General features: G+C 47.1%; 1 protein-coding gene across 2 annotated transcripts in view; it reads right to left on the reverse strand.

Annotated features, from left to right (window-relative positions):
• TIAL1 (TIA1 cytotoxic granule associated RNA binding protein like 1) overlaps positions 1 to 23,042 on the reverse strand; it is a 710,846-nt gene that overhangs the window by 139,182 nt on the left and 548,622 nt on the right. For both annotated transcript variants that reach the window (XM_086922936.1, XM_086922937.1), the window contains exon 7: positions 16,488 to 16,596. In XM_086922936.1, the coding sequence (XP_086779062.1) occupies positions 16,488 to 16,596 (109 nt within the window). The remainder of the gene's footprint in view (positions 1 to 16,487; positions 16,597 to 23,042) is intronic.

A 23,042-nucleotide genomic window follows, 5' to 3' on the forward strand; every position in this document is an offset into this window, starting at 1 on the left:
AAGGCGGTTTTGGTGTTAAAGGGGGTTGGACTGAGCCTGACTTTGACTTCGATCCCGAAGTTTTCGGTCCGGTGCCCTATTTCGAGCGTCTCAGTTCATAGCCGGAATGCTTTGGGGTGTGTTACGGTGCTGAGCCGGAGGGCAGGGCATTAGAAACATGTTCTTGGTGACGAACGTGGCCCTCAGGCGGAGGTTGGACCGAAGCCTTCTTCTAAGGCTTAGGTGGACTTTGGAGCAAGGGAGGATCAGTACTTACGGTACACTGCCCTTGCAGAATGTCTTTGTCCCCATCGCTTCCAGATCATGAGACGGAGATCTGATCCTGTTCTTCCTTGGCTCCTATGGCTTCTCCGGTCTCCTGGGTCTCCTGTTCCGAATCTTCTCAGAAGAAGTCCTGAATGGACTGCGAGGCGGACCGACACGGTTAGGGCCAAAGTCCCTCCACTAGCCGATCGAATGAGGGATTTTGAGTAAATACGATATGCGGAGAATGGAGATACACGATCAAAAACAATACCGTTGAGGGTGAGTCTATTGCGCACCGAGAGGAACCTGAAAACCGGTGAGCTTCAATTCACGTCTTACCCAGATAGTGGGAAAAAAGAAATCTAAAAATGGAGACGATGCCCATGCACACTATCACAGAAAGGAGGAGTCACCTACCTTGTGACTGGAAAGACTTCTTAGAAGAAAAACAACTTGCAAACATCCGGACACAACACTAGATGGCAGGCATGTGATCTACAGCTCACATGCCTCGAACTTCAGTTTTAGGGGAAGCCCCTGGCTCCAGAAAATCAGATCCTGCCGACCTCAAAGAAGATGCAAGAATTGAAAACCCAGCACCAGACCTGGTGCCAACCATGCCAGCCGGCCTGTTGACCTTGACAATTGCGCAAAAAGATGACTTATTCTGCCGCCGCTGAATCTCCAAAGCCTGTGAGACCTACCAGTGCTTCATCCAGGAACGAAAAAACTCATGAGAGACAGCAGAACTGTCCCTTCCATCCTGAAGACACGCAAAGAAGAACCACGAGGACTCTGCAACCGCCTAAGCCAGACTCCCCCAAGCACCACTGAACTCAAGCCCCCTAGCAGGTGTCGAAGTGGCCCAAAGGTGTCAACGTGGTTCCTAAGCCCTCACGAGACCGTCTACAGTGGACTGACCCCTCATGAACTCTGACGTCACCTGCAGCCTCTTTGTGCAAGACCCCTCAACCAAGAGTGTTGTCGGACAAAAACTGGACACCTCAAAGACCCTCTCCATCGGTTTACCCCGGCCTGAGGAGAAGAGGACCAAAAGTGTCCCCACATCCCCCAACATCACAAGGCCCAAAGCCACTCGCTGGTTTCACCGGACTGACCTCTCAGTCCCACCCTGCCGCCTCTTTGTGATCAGACCAATCCCCATTGGATTACACTGGGCACCTAGGGCGGTTTGCACACCCGTACCCGGCCGCCCTAGTGCTGCTGGATATGACCTGCTGGTGCTGCCTTGGACCTTGCCCCTTACCTTTATTCCAGGGGACTGGTCTCAGAAGTCTTGCAAAGAATTGATATACTGCATATGTTTTTCCTCCCATAGGGCAACATTGCTGCCTTTGAAAATTGCACTGAAGAGGGAGGAGCTAACCCCAGAAGCACTCCCGTTGAGCCAATGAAAACAGGACCTAACGAGGAAGAGACGACTTGGACCAGCGAGAGGAAGGAGGGGCTGAAGACGCGAAGCTTGGAGCCGGACGGCACAAGTAAGGACCAGGACGAGGAACAGCGAGACAAGAGGAGAGACAACAGTCGGCGGGACGAGGAGGAAGAAACAGACGACCACTGGACGGAAGAGTGGTGGTGTCCACCGGAGGTTGCTGTGGAGCGGCCGTAACTCAGGTGAGTTACGGCGGGGCCATGTGAGTACACCGGGTTCTAGGAAAGCGGGCTGGTAATACAGTGGGAGGAGGGAGGAAAGGGAACACGGGTGCATGGGCAAGTGGGAGCACTAAGCACTGAATGTGAACCGTACTCCGTGAAAGTCTCACCAGATTGCAACTAGTCACAGACCTGTGATATCCTGACTCCTCTATAAGGTTTCTTTTGCGTATTTTCAAACCCCTCCCTAGCTTCCTTGCTCGTGCCAATTTCCTACCCAACCTACATATTTTCCTATCCCCTCACAGTCAGACTATTTACGCAGCACTACCGGGTGTAGGTGAAGGGTAAAACCTGTGTCTCAGTACACTGACAGGCTCCCTTTTTCTCTCCTTTTTGCGAGCCTCAGGTGAAGTTGACACCACGGACAAATTAGACCTCCATTCCCTCTATCTCCAATCCGAAGAGGAAGGTCCGGCAGTGACTCCTACGACCATCCAACCTGAGAGTGAGAAGATCCAGCAAGAGGAAAAGACTTTCAATACTGGTGCCAAACCCAAAACTGTTAACTGAGAATAAAGTACCACCCATTCGACAATATATTCAGCCTCCGCGTCTGTATATCCGCCCTGCACTCCCACAATGGAAGAATTAAAGCAACCAAGATAAATGCTCACCCTAAATACTTGCATCCAAACATGGCAATCGAATCTGCAAAAGAACTAGATTCCAGTGTCCACTGATTAACTGTCCGAGCAGTAGTTACCTTATATGCACTTCATACATCTTAGCTACAGGGCCATTAGGTATTTGGCTATACCAAAAAACTACTGCTCTGTTTGTATCGGATGTGAATAGTCTAAACGCCTCCATGTACTTTTTGGTGTCCAAATTTCTGCTGAGTAGCACAATCCACTTTTTCCAGAGACGGTGGAAGGATGGCCAGGAGGATAGAACATGGGTTAATTATTCCTAACCCCTCAGCATGCAGGACAAAAGTAATCTTGCCATTTGCTACTGAAAACTTTAATGGGTAAGGATCCATACCTAAATTGAAAGTATAACTTCCTTTCTAGTGTGGGAACAGTTTCATGAATTGTGTGCTTGTATCGCGCACAGGGTTTAAAAATTAAAAAAAGCTAGTGATAGCATTCCTCTACAATTCAACACTTTTTCAACAGAGGCATACTCCCAGTAAATAGCTTTAATACTGCATCTGGAAACCATGCACAAGTTTCTCACGAGAAGACTAATATAATTCTAGACCCAATTTCTGAAGTAGATCCTTGACAGAACGAAACCCAGGGCTTTTTGTAGCACCCTGGGCAACCATAAGGTCTCTGAGGCCCACCCAATAGGATTCTAGAGCTGGAGTAGAACAAAATCGATGCCAACAAGTAAGGAGCCTACACTCTATTTCCTTCTTTGGGCCAGGTCTAGATACAGAGCTGTATATAATGGGGCACTCATACGAAGGTTTAGTAAATATCTTAGAAACCTACACTCCATTAAAGTAAGATTCTGTGAATTTATGTAGCCCCATAACTCTGCCCCATACATGACTGACCCCATGGTCTTGATGTTATAAATCTCAAGCGTTGGAGCCACCCTTCTAGGTGTGTTTTGCCTATGAATCTTTGCTATGTTTGCAGTATGTGGAATTGGAAACAACTGTGCCTTTTCCAAATGCGGTGCCCAGCACATATTGGTGTGAGTCTTATGCCTAGTCAAATTCATCCACCATGTCTATTGGGGTGTCATCCATCAGCAGGTGTTTCTTGCATCGAGTCACCTTCGTTTGAAAAAAACATACATTTGGCTTTGGAGCGGTTAAGCTCCAAGCCCTGCGCATCATAAAACATCTGGAAGGTCTTCAATAGCTGTTGCAACCCCATTGGTGTCATGGAAATCAGCAAGGTGTCTGCTGCAAAAAGGAAGCCAGGAACCCTTCTCCCCACTAGTTTGGGTACTTCACATCCGTCCCTGTTCACAAACTCACTCACTCCATTGATATATGGGCTAAACAGGGTAGGGGCTGGAACACACTCCTGGCTGACCAGACTATCTACGCGAATGAAATTTGCCAATGCCCCTTCCTCCCCCCATCTGACATGGGAGAGTTTATCAGCATGTAGCTTTCCTAGAATGTTCAAAAGGTGGCAGGTATACCCATTTCTTCCAGCATACTCCACAACTTGCCCCTGGGAACTAGATCAAAAGCAGATCGGAGATCCTCAAAGGCGACAAAGTTTACCCTTGTTAATTAGTACCTCTTTCCAGTAGATACAAATAAAGCGAAAAAAACTATCTTTAGTACAAACATTGGCTTTAAAGCCCACATGCCAATCTCACAAGACACTCTTGTGACTAATCCAGTCTTGTAGATGGACAAATACCTGCTAACAAAAAGGTTTTGGAGGGAGTCAATCAGGCTTATAGGCCTGTAGTTCCGCGGGTTGGACTTGTACCCCTTCTTAAATATTGTTATACTCTCCGCTAAATTCCATGAGAAAGGGATATTACGACCAGAGAGGATAGTGTCGGACAGCAAATTTATGTATGGCCCCCTTCCCCCCCAGATTTCAGGATTTTCCCAATATAAGTAGTTTAGAATCCTGTTCGGGACTGGGACGCACGTAGGGATACAAGAGTTAATTTCATCTATTGTTTCATTCGGTGAAAACGTAAGGGTGCTGGAATTACATGAAACATTTTTTCTTAAAGGCACACTGTCTTTCTAGTCTGTGTCACAGATGATCGTGTACCATTTACTAAAATGGGCCAGACACTCCTGGCGTTGTACACAAAAATCAAGTGCAGTTTTGTGGCCATTTAAAAAAACCACAGCTGTCCTCCAGAAGTCTATTATTTTTGGCAGTTAGTGCTTCATGTAGGCACATCAACACAAAGAGCTCTCCCAATCCTTTTTCGCTTTGGCCAATACCTGCCGATAAGAAGACCTACTTATTGCGGTCTCTAATTGGGTGCTTGATTTAATTGCTACTAGGAGCCCACTTTTGGCCAGCTTTAATGCTCCATTATATCAAGGGTCAAGTTTGGGGGCTAGCTTGCTCTTACATCTAGTTTGACCTAGAAACTCCCTTATCTGGGTAAATAATATTTTATTACTATTTTTAATTCCTTCGGTCCTACACTCAAGCTGTAGCGGAGATAAAATGTTTGACCTCCAGATTTACTCTTTGCTTTACTATTTTTAGGGCTGCTATTTTTTTTTCACCCAATCCCATCTGATGAATGTCCTGTTTTTCATATAAGTGAGTCTCCTAGGTCCCTATTTCACTGACATACAGGTTTTTGAACCAAGTTGACCGAAAGTGTCAAGCTAAGGGTATTAAGGTCACGGTCTACTCTATCTACCACTTCCATGACCAGTATAGCAGGCTAGAGCTTTATATCAGCCCCAAAATAGTCAATTCTGCTACTACAACCGGGCCTGTTGTAGATCATCTTGCCTCGGCGAACATAGGAGGTTCTACCATTTTGTTTAGCTCTGAGATCAAAATGTAGTGTTCGTGCCAGTACCTGGGCTGCTTTAGATGTCATCTCACAGTCAGTATATCAATTTGCAGGATACTCCACTGTCTGTCCCAGTCCTCAGTCAAATCAAGGGGGTGCTAGCTAGCAGTTTAAAATTGGAGTAAAAGTCTCCTGCTACCAGCAGTAGATCAGTCCCCGAATGTTTAGAAAGGGCATGCTCTAATACATTAAGTACCCTAGACTCAACATTGCAAACTCGCGCTTTATTGTAGACATTGAAGATTTTTAGTGATAGACCAGAAGGAAACATCAACCTGACTACTAAGATATCAGGAGAATCAATGGGGACAGTAATGATTTTACAATGGAATGCACTTTTGGCCCAGATTCCAAGCACTCGCAAAGGCCAACCCCTACTGGACTTGATTGCATTCATATAAAAGTAAACACACTCCTATAAGAAGGAGTGAGGCACCATATCTCCTGAAACAGGCAAATGTTGAAAGCATCAATGAACTGGCCCCATTCCACCTCAGGTAACCGCTTGGATACCCTAACTACATTCGGGGATGCTATTGTTAGCAATGACTGATGTTGCAAGCTAACTTCTTTAGAGGATTGGAAGTTAATGCCACCACTTTGATTCCGCTCGATTTTGGCATCATGGGAACTATTCACTTGTTGGAACTACTGTACCAACAAACATTCACAATTCAGCCCTAAATAATTTACCCCATCCTTGCTGGAGGAAACAGACAATACTTGAAATGAAGTTACACAAGTTTGCAGGCCCTCCACAAGAAACCTTTGGTCCCTATCACAGCAATGGTGGGGGTCCTCGGGACACAGTCAGTCCAAAACCCTGATAGTCCCACTCCCATCTTCTCACCCCCCACATCTGCTCAGTTCAGGTGAAGTGACTGGGGCCCAATATTTTATCGGTATGTCATGTCAGTATTTGCGCGAGAAATAGTTCAGGAGTCAATGTCCATAAGGCCCTCTACCGGATAGTTGTGTTAAATAAGGAGACCCACATCCTATTGTGGTTCGTTGGGGGAAGTTATCTTTTCTATACTTACAATGTAATTCCTGATGATCAAGTAGCAATGCGTGACCTCTTGGAACCAGAGGATTACTTTGTTTAGCGAGTCCTTACCTTCCCTGGTTCAGCTTCGAGACATGCACGAGGTAAACCATAGGCAGAAGTTTCCCAGCTTTTCTGGGGATATAGAAGTTTTTATGGAAGGGGATATAGAAGCCACTAATGTTAATCTCTCTGGTATATATCTTACGGGCTCAATGTAGAAGCAGATGCATAAATCCAGTGATTCCCTCCCCTAAATCTACGCTTACAGCTTTCGCTTGAAAACCTGCCCTAAAAAAGCTGCCTTGAAATTCATCCACCTTGCATTGATGCATCAGCATTGACAGGGAAACAGCGAAGCATGGAGGGTGGGGGGGGGGGGGGGGGGGGGGGGGGGGGGGAGGGGAGGGGGAGGGGGTATTGGGGTTGAGTAAAGTTAACCAGTAGTGGCTGCTATGGGGGAGGGGTGGGGGGAGTGGGTGCGGAGTACATAGAATTAGTGTCCCAGTATATATTGAGTACCCACACAGTCCCCTCCCACCCCCAGGTCTACTTGGCACCTGGCCTCTACTGTTACTCCCATTGAGATACTTCATGACCTTGAGTAGTGCCTTGACCTGATCCTTCAACTCCCCAATTACCCCCTTCAAACTCTACAACATTAGAAAAATCCCTGTGTTAGATATCTATACTATCTATGACACAGTTGTCGCCTGTCGCATTTGATGGTGTCTTGGCTTTTGAAGGTCTTGATGCCCCATCCACAGCACTTCTTATGCCAATTTTTTGGCTATTCTATGTATAAGAAATAAAAAGTAATTGTTTGAGCACCAAGATACACAATCTCATAAGGTTGTAATCAGGCCAACCAGGCCCCTTTGCAAACTAGAGGGTGCAATTGCCTTGCCAGTCTTAGTCTCAGCTCCAGAGGATGGCCTATATGCGGTCAATCACTGGTGGAAAAATAAGGTTCTTGCCTTTCCAGGCTCACACTTTTAATCGAAGCAAGGAGCTGCAAAAGCTTGACCGTTACCCCCAGGGGTAGCAGAATCCTGCTACCTCTGGCGGTACCGGTACGCGACGTTCAAGCTTTTGCAGCAATTGGAATTCATTTCCCGCACCGAATGAGAATGTCCTAACTACGCGGACTACCCTTGCACTACAGCAAAGTCTGGTTGTTTTCCATATAATTAAGATTGTACAACCAGTTGTAACACGACCAGCCTAGATTTCTCTACACGGCCACGGGAGCATGTGGACCAGTTCCCTTGATAATTGGAATTGAACGACACCCCAAGCATCATAGAAGGCGGTACTATGAAGGCCCACCACCCTACCTAGGGTTGCCCACCCTGTCGTGAAGAAGACCCGCATGACCAAGGTCTAACCCATTCGTATGGCCGCAAAACAGGTCGAAACGTTGACGCCTTTTTTAAGGGCCTTGACCTCAAATCCATATCTAAAACGTGCCACATGAGAATATAATCCTATGAGAAATTGTAACTAGAAGCTACGAACAATTGTTACTTACCGGTAAACAAGTGGATCTCCAGTATTGGTGTCTTTCTAAGATTCACATGCTTGAATATTCCTCGTCGTTGAAGTGAGAGTCCCACGGTAAATAAAATAGCAATAACATACCAATAACATATGTATGTAAATACATAACACATGAAATAATAGTATTAAATACATAATAAAGACTCAAAAACAATTCCTACATAGGAATACATGATAGAGAGAAAAAACACTTGTAACATATTCCTGTCATGTTAGTCCAAACTACAGCCAACCAGGCGCCAGCACCCTTCCAGAACCTTCTCCTCAGAGCTCAGACCCTCAGATTTTCGTAGCACAAGAGTGACAAAAGAGTCGATGAGGAGAAACGAGCCTCTGAGGGGAGGAGGGTGGGTCGCATGTGAATCTATGAAAGACACCAATACTGGAGAACCACCTGTTTACAGGTAAGTAACAATTGTTCTTCTCCAGTATTAGGGTGTCTTTCATAGATTAGATTGAATAGAATAGAGAGCAGTAACATCCGAAGAGGTCCGATTGCTATGCAACAGCATGGAGAAAACCAAAGAGACAGTAATAATACAGTAATGTAAGTACTGATAGCAATCATATAAAACCATAGTGGAGGAGGGAAGACAGAGGCTCACCTTAGTTAAAAAGATGACGAAGTACTGCCTGTCCCACTGCTGTATCCGCCTCGTTGATGTCATCCAAGCAGTAGTGCTTCATGAACGTGTGCCTGTTGGACCACATGGCTGTTCGGCAGATCTGATGAAGCCGCACACCGGCAAACAGGGCGGTAGAGGATGACATCGCCCTGGTGGAATGAGCCCTCACTTAAGATTGTAGAGGCTTGCCGGCCTGCTGATGGCAGAAGACAATGGCTGAAGAAATCCAACGTGCAATAGTTGGCTTGGTAACAGGGAGCCCTTTACGCATGCGTCCGTAGGCAATGAACAGTAGATCGGACCTGCGAAAAGGGGCAGTCCTGCTGATGTAAAATTTAAGGCATTGTTTGATGTCCTAAGAGTGCAATCGTTGCTCTGCCGGGGATTGAGGATCGGCAAAGAAAGTCTTTAAGAAAACAGGCTCATTTAGATGGAAATCCGTAGGCACCTTCAGCAGGAAAGTTGGGTTGGTGCGAAGCACAACACAGTCAGGTTTGAATTGGAGAAAAGGAGGTTTAACGATAAAAGCATGAAGATCACTCACGCGATGATATGATGTCAGAGCAAGGAGAAGGGCTACCTTCCAGGTCAGAAACTTTAAGTCCGCCCTATGGATAGGCTCAAATGGCGCCTTCATTAGTTGGGCTAAGACGACATTGAGATGCCAAGTGGGAGGAGGACACCGAAGAGGTGGGAACTTCCGGAACAGTCCTTTGAAAATCTGACGAATCACTCTGGAAGAGCAGAGAGAGGAGGAGCCATCCTGCCGGAAACGAGAGATTGCCGCCAAGAAAACTCTCAAAGTAGCATGGGAAAACCCGGATTGAGCCAGGTCCAAAAAGAACGGAAGTAGCTGCTCCGGAGTGGAATGGATAGGATGGATATTCGTAGCCACGCACCAATGGCAGAACCTCTTCCATTTGAGCTTGTAAGTCTTAATGCTAGACGGAGCTCTGGCCTGAGCTAGAACGTCTCTGCATTCCGGCGAGATATTTAAATGCGCAAATTCAAGGTGCTCAGGTTCCAGGCCGACAATTGTAGAGAGGATGGGTTCGGATGGCAAATTTGACCCTTGTCCATCGTGAGGAGGTCCGGTCGAGGATGAAGGAGGAAGGGCTCGCACTGGGACAGAAGGAGCAACTCCGAGAACCACGCCTGATGTGGCCATCGGGGGACGATCAGGAGAATGTGGCAGGGCTGCCTCCGCATCTTCCACAGCACACGAGGCACCAACGGGATCGGAATAAAAGCGTAGGCGAATAGATCGCAACAATTCATCAAAAGGGCATTCCCGCACGACCCGTGGTGGGGATGCCAACTTGCGTAAGATGGGCATTTCCAGTTCTCCGACGTTGCAAAGAGGTCCAGAGACAGACGACCCCATCATTGAAAAACGAGTTTGAGAGTTGGTTGATGCAACTCCCACTCATGGGTCGATGGCGTGGACCTGCTGAGGGAATCCGCTAGGATGTTGGAGACACCCGGCAGATGCAACGCCGCCAGGGTAACTGGATGATGGATTGCCCAATCCCAGATCGACTGAGCCAGCCGAGACAAGAGTGGAGACCTGGTTCCGCCCTGCTTGTTGACATAGTGCATACTGGTGGTATTGTCCATCTGAATGAGCACCGATTACCCTTGAATCACAGGAAGGAACGACTTGAGTGCCAGAAAAATTGCCATCAACTCCAGCCGGTTTATGTGCGAGGAACGTTGAAGCAAAGACCATTTGCCTTTGATGGAAAGGCCTTGAAGGTGAGCACCCCAGCCTTCTAATGAGGCGTCTGAGAGTGAGTTCTGGAGTGGTGGAAAGGAAAGAAGTTCCTGTCGCAAGGTTGGACGGTTGCGCCCACCATTGGAGAGCTGATCTCATGCCAGCGGTGACACTCACACGGTCGTTGAAAGAACCGGAGACCTGACGCCACTGTACGTCCAATTCCTGCTGAATGGGGCGAGTCCGAAGTCTGCAGTTTGGGATCAGCGCAATACAAGACAATGCCATCCCCAGAAATGACTAAGATCCGGACAGAAACGCACAGTCTTGCCCGAATCAGAGACACCAAGCGGAGGATCTTTTGTTGACGCTCTTGGGACACAAATGTCTTTGAAAGCATTGTGTCCAATGTTGCTCCCAGAAAATTCCTGCTTTGAGCCGGTTCGACCTGAGACTTTTCGGCATTGATGGCTAGGCCGAGAGATCGAAACACGTCCTGACAAAGACGAGTGTGTTGAAGCAGCTGTTTGCGAGAATGTGAGTTCTGGAGGCAGTCGTCCAGATATGGAAAGATGTGGACGCCTCGGAGACGCAGGTAAGCCACTACTGGACCCAATACATTCTTGAAGTCACGAGGGGCGGATCGGAGGCCGAAAGGCAACACCTTGAACTGGAAGTCTCTCTGTCCCACCCGAAAGCGCAAGTACTTCCGATGCTTTTGAAGAATTGGAACATGGAAGTAAGCATCCTGAAGGTCTATGGTGGTCATGAAGTCGCCCATGGAGAGAAGACGCAGGATCTCTACTAGTGTAAGCATGCGGAAGGATTGGCTCTTGAGGTACCTGTTGAGCGCTCGCGAATCCAGAATCGCTCACCAATCTCCCGTCTTCTTGAGTATTAGGGAGAAACGGGAATAGAAACCCTTCCCTCTCTGAGACTTGGGAACCACTTCGATGGCACCTTTCTGTATTAGAAGATGAACTTGATGGAAAAGGTCCTTGAGGTGGGGAGGAGGTGGGCCAGACGGTGGAGTGGGAGGAGGAATCTTGAGGAACTCTAGTGCTTGGCCCTTTTGCACAATGTCCAGAACCCAGCGGTCCGAGGTGATGGAGGACCACTGAGTAAAGAACCGAGAGATTCGACCTCCAACACTGGGGGATACACAAGTCATTGACGTTTGGGAGTGGATCCTCTATACGAGGATTTTCCCCTGTAGGATTTGGACGACTGCTGTCGGGAGGACTGCTGTTGGTTGGAAGAGTAACTTTGGTTACCTTGATGATAGGAGCGATATTGATTGCTTCCTCCACGAAAAGTTGAGGAGGTGTCGCGTCCGCGTGCACCCCGAAATGGCTGCTTCCCTAACTGTAAAGTCCCCAATGAGCGAGCAGTATCAATGTCCTTTTTAATGGACTGCAAAGCCTCGTCTATGTGTGCTCCAAAAAGCGGCTCACCGTCGTACGGCATATCCAGGATCTTGGATTGGACTTCTTGGCGGAAAGAGGTGGACCGTAACCAACCCTGCCTTCGCAAGACCGCAGCACCAGCAAGCTAACGAAAGCCAGTGCACGCAATGTCAACTGCGCAATCAATGATTTCCTCCTATGTCCTTTCACCGTCCTGCAGGATCTTTAAAGCTTCAGCCTTGGAAGCGTCAGGGATGAGGTGCACCAGGGAAGACAAGTCCGCCCACATCTGGCGGTCGTACTGGCCTAAGATGGCTAAAGCATTAGCCGCCCTCACCGTAGTGGATGCCATAGAGGAGACTTTGCGTCCAATAGCTTCCAGGCGACGACCCTACCTATCTGGAGGAGCTGAAATTGGAGATGCCGGATTACGGAAACGAAGTTGAGCAGCTTGAGTGACCACTGAGTCAGGCTTTGGATGAGCGACAAGGCAAGCTGGAGATCCTATGGGCGCCTTGTATTTTTTCTCAAGGCGAGGCAGTTGAGCTGGCAGTCAATTTGGAGTTTGCATGAGCTTCACCCCTTCAGTCCATATAAAGTCTATGATGGGTATAGTGTGGCCTTGTTTGAATGGCTGATTTTTAAAATCATAGAGGAAACAGTCCTCCTCCCTCTGAACTCTAGGCAACTTGAAGCGCTGGGCCGCTCTATCCATCAGCTGATGGAAACTTGCAATGTCCACCGGAGGCGAATCCCCGGGCTCTACCGGAGATGGGGAAGGCGTCTGGATTTGGTTGTCATCCCACTCAGCCATGTGGGTGGCGGCATCATCATCATGGACTTCTCCATTTTCCCATTCCGGAATGACGTCATTATCATCAACCGGGTACACCGTAGTGTGTATCTTCACTGAAGTCTGAACCTGTGGTGAAGGCGTTGGTGGCAAAGGCGGCGGAACAGGGACAGGAGCCGCCGCAGCCGCAGGCACAGGAGGCATAGGCGTACCCTGCGGAGAAGGCGGGAAACGCCGGTTGTAGTCATCCAACATATGTTGGAGATTTGAGATGAGCAACAAAGGCAGTGTCGCAGTTGGAACTTGTATAGAGCGGTCTACTGCCTGAGAATACTGGTCATCATCATCACCGTAATCCTGGCACTTAATCAAATCCGAAGGACTGCGTGCCACTCTGAAGGAATCACCCACATCATTATCAGAGTCAGAATCCTGCTCAGTGGCGAACATGGGCGAGCGAGGCTGAGGATCTGGAATGGATAGTTGGTCAACTGGCCGTTGACGACGATGGTGCAAGGGGTCGGCGGTGGAAGAGCCAGACCCAGTGGAAGACAAAGGCACCAAAGGCAATGAGGCAAACGACGAAGGAACCACCGTCGACTGTGTCGTCGACGGTGCTGACGACGACGCTGGCAAAGGTGTCGACTAAGTTGTTACAGAAAGATCCACCGTTGACAGAGCTGCTGTCGACGGAACCATCGTAGACGGTAAGGTAGTCGACGGCGATGATGAAGCCACCGTCGGCCGAGCCAACGTCGACGGAGCCCTCGTCGACGGGACTGACGACGAAGAAGACTTCCTGTGAGCTTTCGTCGACAATGACTTTGTTGACAACAAAGCAGATTTCTTCGTCAATGACGAGGGAATAGGTCTCGTCGACGAGACAGTCTTGAAGCTAAGCGATACCTTAGTCGACATGGAAGATGTTGACGTAGCCGTCGTCGACGATCCGGAGGCTTATGTCGTCGTCACTGTCACCGTCGACGATCCGGAGACGCTGATCTTGTCGTTGGGACGATCGTCGACGCTCCCGTCAATGATGAAACATGTTTCAAGCAGAAACATGATGGGAGGCAGCAGAAGACTCCTGAGAGCCAGGTCTCGTGGGAGTAGAGGTAGTAGGAGGTGGTGAAAACACTGCAGGAGTCACAGACATGGAAAGTTTCTTACTTTTTAGAAAAGGTGAAGGCATATCCTGCACACTATTACGCTTGGAGGCTGCTTTAGAAGGTCCAGACTGCAAACTTTCTGCATCTGACAGTGCCGAATCCTTATACTTAAGACGCTGGAGCCAACTGAGGAGACGGCCTTCTCTGTCCTTAAGGGTTTTTGTAGAGAAAGTCCTGCAAAAGTTGCAATTACCAACCTCATGGTCGGGATAAAGAAAATAAATGCACTTCTTGTGGGGGTCCTCAGAGTAAAGACGCAATTTCCCACAAGAAGAGCAAGGTCTAAATAAAGACTTCTTACTTGAAGACATGCTGAGAAGACTGGAAAACTTGAAGTTGAGAAAACTGAGCAGAGCTCTGGGAGACTCCCTTCACAAGACGTGCGGTAGAAAATCTGAGGGTCTGAGCTCTGAGGAGAAGGTTCTGGAAGGGTGCTGGCGCCTGATTGGCTGTAGTTTGGACTAACATAACGACAGGAATATGTTACAATTGTTTTTTCTCTCTATCATGTATTCCTATGTAGGAATTGTTTTTGAGTCTTTGTTATGTATTTACTACTATTATTTCATGTGTTATGTATTTAAATACATATGTTATTGGTATGCTATTGCTATTTTATTTACCGTGGGACCGCCACTTCGACGACGGGGAATATTCAAGCATGTGAATCTATGAAAGACACCCCAATACTGGAGAACTACTAGTATTGTGGCCAGGCCAATAAGGACGGTGATTTACAACCAGTCCCCCCTCTTAATTGTACTAGTTGTTTTCCTATGTCACTTCCATGATTTTTCTTTCTTCACCACTGCACATCTGAGCACCCTTCTTTATGCACGTTCCCCTTGGAGCAACCTTAATGTGTAAATATCAAATGCGAGTGTTCAGTAATTCAATTACTTCACCATTTGATATGAAAATAAAATGCATTGGTTTGTTGCACTTCTCTGTTTTTTGTTTTGAATATTTATTAAGTATTATGAGGGAATGTTCTTTAGCATGCTCAGAAATGACTTATTGAATACATAAGGTGAACTGAGTAATCTCTTTTCCTACGAGTAAGGCCAAGAACCATTGTCTTTTGTATCACATTGTACCCAGGTCCAAGACCATTTAGGGTGACCCCATTTTTTGTGATGACAGGTGCAGGACGGCCTGCCCTTGGATCAGGCTTAGCCCGAGGCGCATGCCGCTCAGAATTTAAGTGGTATATAGCGCATGGCGCATCAGGTGCAACTAGTTGAAAGGGTCGCTTCCTGGACCCTCAGTGGGGCCTGGGACTTGTGGTCCCGCTAGAATAGCAATCTCCTCTCTTGCTATTATCCACATGACTCAAATTATTGGGAGGGTTCCCCCTCCCAATGCCTAATGCCAGCAGCTGCATGCTACCTTGCTCATTCTGTTCTTTCCCTAGCCAGTTACATGTGTGCTACATCAACTCTAATGTGAAAGACTCTTCAATTTGACATGGAAGAAGTAGATTCTTTCAGTCTGGCATCAGCATCACCAGGTGTGCGGTCACCCCTATTTTCTGGTCAACCGCTTGCTGGCACAGAGTTAACTGCAAAAAACACAGTTGATGGACAGAATGTAGAACAAACATGTCATACATTCACCCCAGTATAAGGATCTGGGCCTAAATCCATCGTTTTTTTGCACTCCACACCACCCTGGGTTAGACACTGGCTATATGCAAATCAGCTCTGACCCTGTGCCTCATGGGAACAGTCCAGTCCGAACTACCAAGCCATGTCTTTCCCAGACTGGAATCAAGCATCCAAGGACCGGTTTCTGGCTATCAGCCTTCATCAGCCTGGATAGCTTGACTCCAGTGGTGTGGAGAGCCTGGGACTCACGTCTGAGTATACCCAGCACACTCGGGGTGAAAATTGCAAAAAACACAGTTGATGGACAGAATGTAGAACAATGTCATACATTCACCCCAGTTAACACAGAGTTAACTCCTTCGCTTCCTCCTTCCTCTCAGTAACTGATGCTACCAAACCAGATGTTTTGTTACTGCAGAGTAAATTAGGTTCTCCTATTGCAAGAGGGGCTCGTTAATGTGCGTCAATTAAAAGACTATGGATAAAATTGAAATGAATGTCATGCTAGGTTTGGGCGAGGTTGCCAATATGTAAAAAGTGACAAACTACAAGCAAAATCCCTTCCTTGTTCGGGATATGGGATTTAAAAGCTTGCAAAGCCAGAGAGGAAAGCCTGACACAGCAGTTTGATCCAATTGCCTCGTGGCCGACCATTACTAGAATGTCTGAGCAGGGAATTTTATAATATGTTGGGACACTAACTATATTGTTCAGCAGTGCTGCCATGCTTAGAATGCATAACTGTTTTGCAATTATTGTGGCTGTACCACTGCACCGCAGAAGGATTTTGAGGTTGAGCTTGAGGGGATGGCAGGATGAAACGTTAGAGTATACCACAGTGTACACTTTTGGGCTGAAACGTACATTACAAATGTAGGAAAACATGCAAGTGTGCAACACAAAATAATTGTCCCCACAATTTTACAAAATGGAAAACACTGAAAAATGCCACAGGAATCCACAAAAATGAGCACCGCAAATAGGAAACCTTAAATGTATATATGGCCTTCTACCCCCTAATATATCCAGACCATGGGCGGTGTCTTTTCCAACACCATACTTTTGCAATATGAGAATTATAAAATTATATTTTCAATGGAATGCCCACAATGATGTCACAGTTATGTATTAGCAATTTTTAACTTGAAATAACTGCAGTAATCTTACTTTCTTGAGTACTTTTAGGAGCAGGAGGTTTTCGTGTCGCCCAGTTAGTTCGGATCTGGCGTCCTCCAAGCCACTGTCCCCCCATGTGCACAATTGCATTTTCTGCATCCTGTAGCAAAAGAGAAACAGCGTGTAAGGTACCAGGTTATATCATGCAATAGGCAAGACAAACATTCGCAACAGAGTTTAATGTAATCTTCCAGACATTTCTACATTATTAATTCTACAAAGCTCACCGAGATATAAACGCAATTCAGCGAAGCACTTAAATGGTTTCCTTTCAGTCAGTCCATTCAGAAGCCATATTGTTCAGGACAGCTTTCCTGTCTGTGAAACTATCCTAACCAGCTGACATGAGGTGGGTCTGATCTCGGCAGCCTCCTCACCACTGAACTGGACAAGGCCATTTCAACATGACAAATTAATTCAACCTCTTAACTGTTGCATTAGACAAGTTGTGTCTCCCAAGAAAGAAAACAAAAGAAATTCAAATAGCACACTCCAAAACTCACTCAGTCCAGGCTTCACCCTCTACTCCTTGAAGAACAAGTTACTTACCTTTGGTAACACTCTTTCTGGTAAACTATCTAATGGCACACTCCTCACCTTTTGAATGTCTCCCGGACATCAGACTGAATCCGAAAACGTCTGCACTGTACCACTGTGGACCAGTAAGTGGTGCTGTGCAGCTCCACATTAAAGCCATTCAGGTCCGGAAATGGCATGCAGGGCCCTTGGCAGCACCACTCCTGCACGCTGACATTAGTTGCTGTTGAGGCAGTCCAAGTCCCCAGATTCAAAGCCCCGACAACAAATTGACTGACTTTGAACAGTGTGCAGATTCCTACACTTGGGACCTAATTAATATAGAGGCCAAAATCACAGAATAGGGAGGATTGGAGAGTTGGTGACAACTCTGCAGTTAGAAGTCTCTAGGAGAAAGAGCATTACCAAAGGTAATTAACTTGTTCTTCTGATAGAGAGATCTAACTGAAGATTCCTCACCTACTGAATAGCTACCATAGCAGTACCTATTAGGAGGTGGGTCTATGAATTGGCTCAGACCTAGAAGACCTGCAGGACAGAGCAGGTCAAATGCACTTCTCGGCAAACCTGGCTGTCCAGACAGTTGTGCTTCGAGAACATATAGAGCATAACCCAAGCAGCCATCTGGCAGATGTACAGGACAGGTGGTAGTAGCTTTGGCTCTGGTGGAATTCGCTGGCAGACTTTCTGGAGGTTGCATTTTGGCCAAGGCATAGGAGATCTTGATGCAAAGTAAGAGACGAGAGGTGGTCCTCTTCTGCATGGCTTTGCATTTTGTACCCCAGCAAACCACACAAAGAGCTGATCATTCATTCACCTCAGTGCACTTTTGAAGTTCAAGTGATGGAGTCTCTTCTCCTCAGAGGGGTGAGGCAGAGCATACAATACCTGCAAGGTGATGGTTTGACAGATGTCGAATGGCATCACAACTTTTGGCAAAAAGGATGTTTGCGTCCACAGAACCAGATTGTCTGGGAAGAGGATGGTATACGGCTGGTTAAGACAGAGGGCCTGGAAATCAATCACTCACCACGCCAAGGTGATGGCGACGAGGAGCACTGTCTTGAGGGTGAGGAGCTGTAAGCACCAGGTGTGAAACAGCTCAAAGGGAGTGCACATTAAACGTGAGGACCAATTTAAGGTCCGACTGAGGCATTATGAACGGGTAGGGAGAAAACAAGGGCTGGAGACCTTTTAGAAAAGCGCATCACAGCCAGTGACTTGAGAATGCGTCCAGAAGCGAGAGGTGCCTTGGAAACTCCAACATGCAGAAGCGGGCGGAGGCATACAGGTCGAAACAAGGTTATTCCCATTTACAAAATTGACCTTGCGCCACCTCCCAGTTTAAATGCCACTAGTGATTAGCTAGGCGTCAACAGCTGAACTTGTCTGCCTTAGCATTAAAAGGATCCTGCCAGGAGGTTCACCACCAGGAAGATACCTTGATTGTTTAGTAATTTTCAGAGGTCTAGCCTTTCCGGACACAGATTCCAGGACCCCACATTGTCCTGCTTGTTTCAATACCACATGACGGTGATGTTGCCTGTAAGCACCTGCTGCACCAGCCTCCCTTTGATGTACGGAAGGAATGCTTTTAACACCAACCAGAAGGCTTCCAGCTCAGCTCCAGCAGACTGATATGTAGCTAGGCCTCCAGCAGAGACCTAAGGCCTCTGATCTCCATCTCTCCCAGAACGTCACCCTAACCCAGAAAGTACGCAGTCACCACTGTCAACTCTGGGTGGGGTAGGGAAAGGAGTCTGGGTTGTGGAAGGGGGGTGGGGGAGTGTCCAGTAACCACCACTGCAGATCTTTCACAGTCTCCTCCAAGATCTGGGTGTGGACCCGTGAAGTCCATTACTTCGGATTCCACTAGAAAGATTGCGTAGGAGGCGGGTGAGGATGGAGTGTAAAGGATAGTGTAGTATAGTGACATGATCACGCAAAAGGAATGTAATATATACGTAACTGCAACCAACAGAGGTTTCCGAGGAGTAGGGTGGGCGCATGTAAATTTATAGCACTACATGCCACAAACAGATGCTTACTGGGTAAGTAACATTTTCCATTCAAGGCATATGTGGCTGTAGAGACACATGCTTAGCATAGAAGGCAAAGCAGTTGTCCACCATAAGCGGTAGCTAACCTGTGGTTGCAGCCGTTTGAAAAATGTATGTAGGACCGCTTGGCCCACATTGTGCTAATTCATGAGCCATGACAGCGGTTTGAACAATATACATAGAACTGCTTGGCACACATTGGCTTATTCACGAGCCAAGACATCTGCACAGTAAAGTTTGGTAAATACATGCGGTGTAGACCATGTAGCTGTTTTACATATGTCAGCCATAGGTATATTTCCTAACAATGCCATTGAAGTTCCTTTTTTGCGAGTAGGGTGAGCTCTTGGAGGGATAGGTAAAATTATTTTCGCTTTAGCGTAACTGGTTTAGATTGATTTGACAATCCAACATGAAATGCCCTATTTAGAAATGGCTCTTCCTTTGTGCGGTTTTGAAAAGGCAACAACAAGTTATTGTGCCTTTCAAATTATTTGTTTCTATCAGTATAGTACACAATGGCCCTTTTTACATCCAAAGTGTGTATTAATTGATTGACGTTAACTTGTACCATACACAGATACTCCGAGGAGTGCCCCGGCACCCAAGTACAGGTCAAATGTAAAACAGGGTCCTCTTGTATCAGTCTTGCACAAAAAGCCAGGTTTCAGCCATTTTTTTAAACAATACAACATTGAAAACTGTGAGGAGCTCAAGAGGGAGCTTATTCCAGACTGCTGATTGTTTATGGACAGGTTACCTACCGCCTATTCTGGCACATCAAATTCTGGGAGCCACTGCTAGCAATTTGTTGGCGGACCTCAAATTTCTTGACGGAGCATAGAAAGTGAACCTTGTTCTGAGATAGATTGCACCAGTATGGTATAGAGCCCAGTGAACTAGCACTAGTACCTTGACCAAGATTCTTTTCCCAATAGGAAGCCAGTAGAGGGCGTGAGATAAAGGGGCATATGTGCTCTAATTGGCAAATATAGAAGAAAGTGAGCAGCAGCATTTTGGACTACCTGTAACCAATCTAACAGCTATTCCATCAGTCCAATATAGAGGGCCTTACCAAATTACAACCTCGAGATTATCAGGGCCTGAATATCAGTTTCATTAGCAATGAAGGAGAGTGTAGGAACACTTTTAGGGGGCACAGTACACCAAAGCATGTGCGCCCTTTCTGCAACTGAGTCAGGTTGGGGAAAAAATACTGCCAATTTGATAGATTGATTTAGGTAGGATTGAGATACCACCTTTGGGAGACATTTAAGATTGGTAGGTAGTACAATTCTATCTTTATGTAGCTGGAAGAAGGGTTCTTCTAAAGTTCACTGAAACGTCTGAGTGAAGTGATAGAAATTAAAAATGTTACCTTCCAGTACAAAAATTGGAGGGAGCAGAATGTAGGGGCTCGCATGGAGGGCCTTGTGTAAGAAAGTGCCCCTTTTTGCATGGTTACCCCATATATTTTGCCAGATACATGATGCCAACTTGACTGAGTGTCCACTGGGTCCCTGCCAATCAGGCTCCCAGGGCCTGTGTTCTTTCCCAAACCTGTACCTTTGTCTCCACAATTGCCACACCCCTGGGTCACATGCAAGCCACTTTTAAAGGAATCCCTAGTACCAAGGGCCTTTTAACCAGAAAGGGACTCTGAGGGCTGCAGCATGTATTATGCTACCATCAAAGACCCCCTCACCTTAAACACCCATACACCGCCATTGCAGGCTGCGTGTTTTGGTGCAGACAAAACTGAACAGTCGACATGGCACACATCCTTAATTTCTATGCCCACCAACACTGCCCGAGGCATGGGTAAGTCACCCCTCTAGCAGGCCTTACAGCCCTAAAGGCCGGGTGCACCATACAACTGGTGAGGGAATAGCTGCATCAGCAATATGCCCTTACAGTGTCTGTGCCATTCAACAAACATTGTAAGTGCAGTGAAGCCATTTTGAGTACATGGGCTGGGAGTTTGTCAGCACAAACAATACTGCTCCATGATGGCTTTACTAAAGACTGAGAAGCTTGGTACCACGCTTCTCAGCACAATAAACCCACACTGATGCCAGTGTTGGATTTATTATAAAATGCACTCCGAGGGCATCTTAGAGGCGCCCCCTGAAAACTACCAACTTTTAGTGTATTGCCTGACCGCCTGTCTGGTGGTGGCCAGCCAGCCACCACCAGACAGGCTTCTTACCTCATGGGATGAGAGCCTTTGTGCTCTCAGAGATCAGAAACAAAGCCTGCTCTGTGTGGAGGTGCTTCACACCCACCCCGGCAGGAACAGCAACACTTGGTGGTGAGCCTCCAAGACTCTCACCTTGTGATGTGCTGTTTTGGGCAGCTTCAACTAGTGGAGATGCCCGCCCACCATCCCTGTTCTGGTCCCACATTTGACAGCAGGACAGGTGAGAAAATTAGTAGGCGGAGGAGAAATGTCCCCCTTGGCCTGGTACACCCCTAAGGTGGCCAGGAGCTGAGGTGAACCACTCTCTGAAACAATGTCCATCTTGTATTGGAGAATTAGGCCAATAGGAAAAGGCCTGTACCCCTCTACCCAAAGGGAGTGGGCACCTAGAAAGGTGTAGCCACCCTAGGGGACCGTAGCCACTGGCTGCTGCCCCAGACCTCAGTAAAGCCCTTAATTTTAGTAGTTAAGGGTTCCCCTGAACCTTGATTCTTAGATTTGAATACCTAAGTAGAAGGACGGAAGAGCATCCAGCAGTAGAGAAGACGACAACTGACTTGGCCCCAGCTCTACCAGCCTTTCTCCTCCTCCAGTGACCCTGCTTCAAGCCAGAAGCCTCAAGAAACCCAGCGGACCTGTGCGGTCTTCAATTTAGACTCTTGTCTCCTGTAGACATCTGATTTGTCAAGCAAAGAAACCAACTCCAATTTCCAGATTAGGGCGGATCCGCGACACTGCACCACTCTGCACCCGACACCCAGTGCCAGAGTTTGAGTGCCTCACCTATCCTGTGAAGTCTCCCCAGCGATCCTGACCTGCTGCTGTGCTGCCGGCTTCCAGTTCGGGATTCTTCTGCTCGGGGTCCCTGTACACTGCGTAGGCTCCTAGATGCCAATCAAGAAGCAGCTCTCATGAGAGCAGCGCCGAGATTGGCCGGAGCTGGCTTGTTTAACGCTAGCTTAGGTGCTGGGATCCTGTGCTCTACTCCACCAAGCTATACAGCACAGCCTGGGTGTAGAGAGATCAAAGTGTGCATGACTGTTTGGACAGCTGGCCAAACTGCCAGGAGCACTTAACAGTGTACACTACTTCTCCCCCTGCACTACTCATGGCCCTGCCCGCACAGACTTGGCTGCCTGCAGCAGAAAGAAAATTAAATAATTAAATAGTTTTACCACCATTTTATTTTTCCCGTGTCTGTCTGCTGCCTGGCACTCAGAAGGGGCGGGCTGCTTACAATTGTAAAATATATAACTGCATTTACCATAACATTACAGCATTCTTGCAAAGTACTGCTACTTTTGAACTTACTTGCACTAAGTGATTCTTGGCTCTAGAATAAAATTAACCCCTTCGCTGCTCATGACGAGCTCAGCTCGTCATGCAGTACACTGGTCGTGTGCTCATGACGAGCTGAGCTCGTCATGATCCATGGAATATAGGAACTTCCAGCACAGGAGGGGAATTGTCTTAGCAGTCATCTGGTTAAGTAACACCTTTTTCTAAAAAAACCAATTGGTCTGAATTCAGTTTTGATTGTGTGCTATCATTTCTTGTGTACAATAAATGCTTAACTCTACTGATAAGCCTAATTACTCAGCCCAGCTACCATGAAATTGAGAGTAAGGTATTATCTACTTTTACCTCGTTGGGGACCCACTAGACTCTATGCACACTATACCTCTATTTGGTATAGTATGTAAAGAGCCAGCTTCATACACCTTGTTAACACAATATTAAGATTAGAAG

This window comes from Lissotriton vulgaris, chromosome 5 (assembly GCF_964263255.1).
Source record: "Lissotriton vulgaris chromosome 5, aLisVul1.2, whole genome shotgun sequence".
In the NCBI taxonomy this organism is placed as follows: Eukaryota; Metazoa; Chordata; class Amphibia; order Caudata; family Salamandridae; genus Lissotriton; species Lissotriton vulgaris.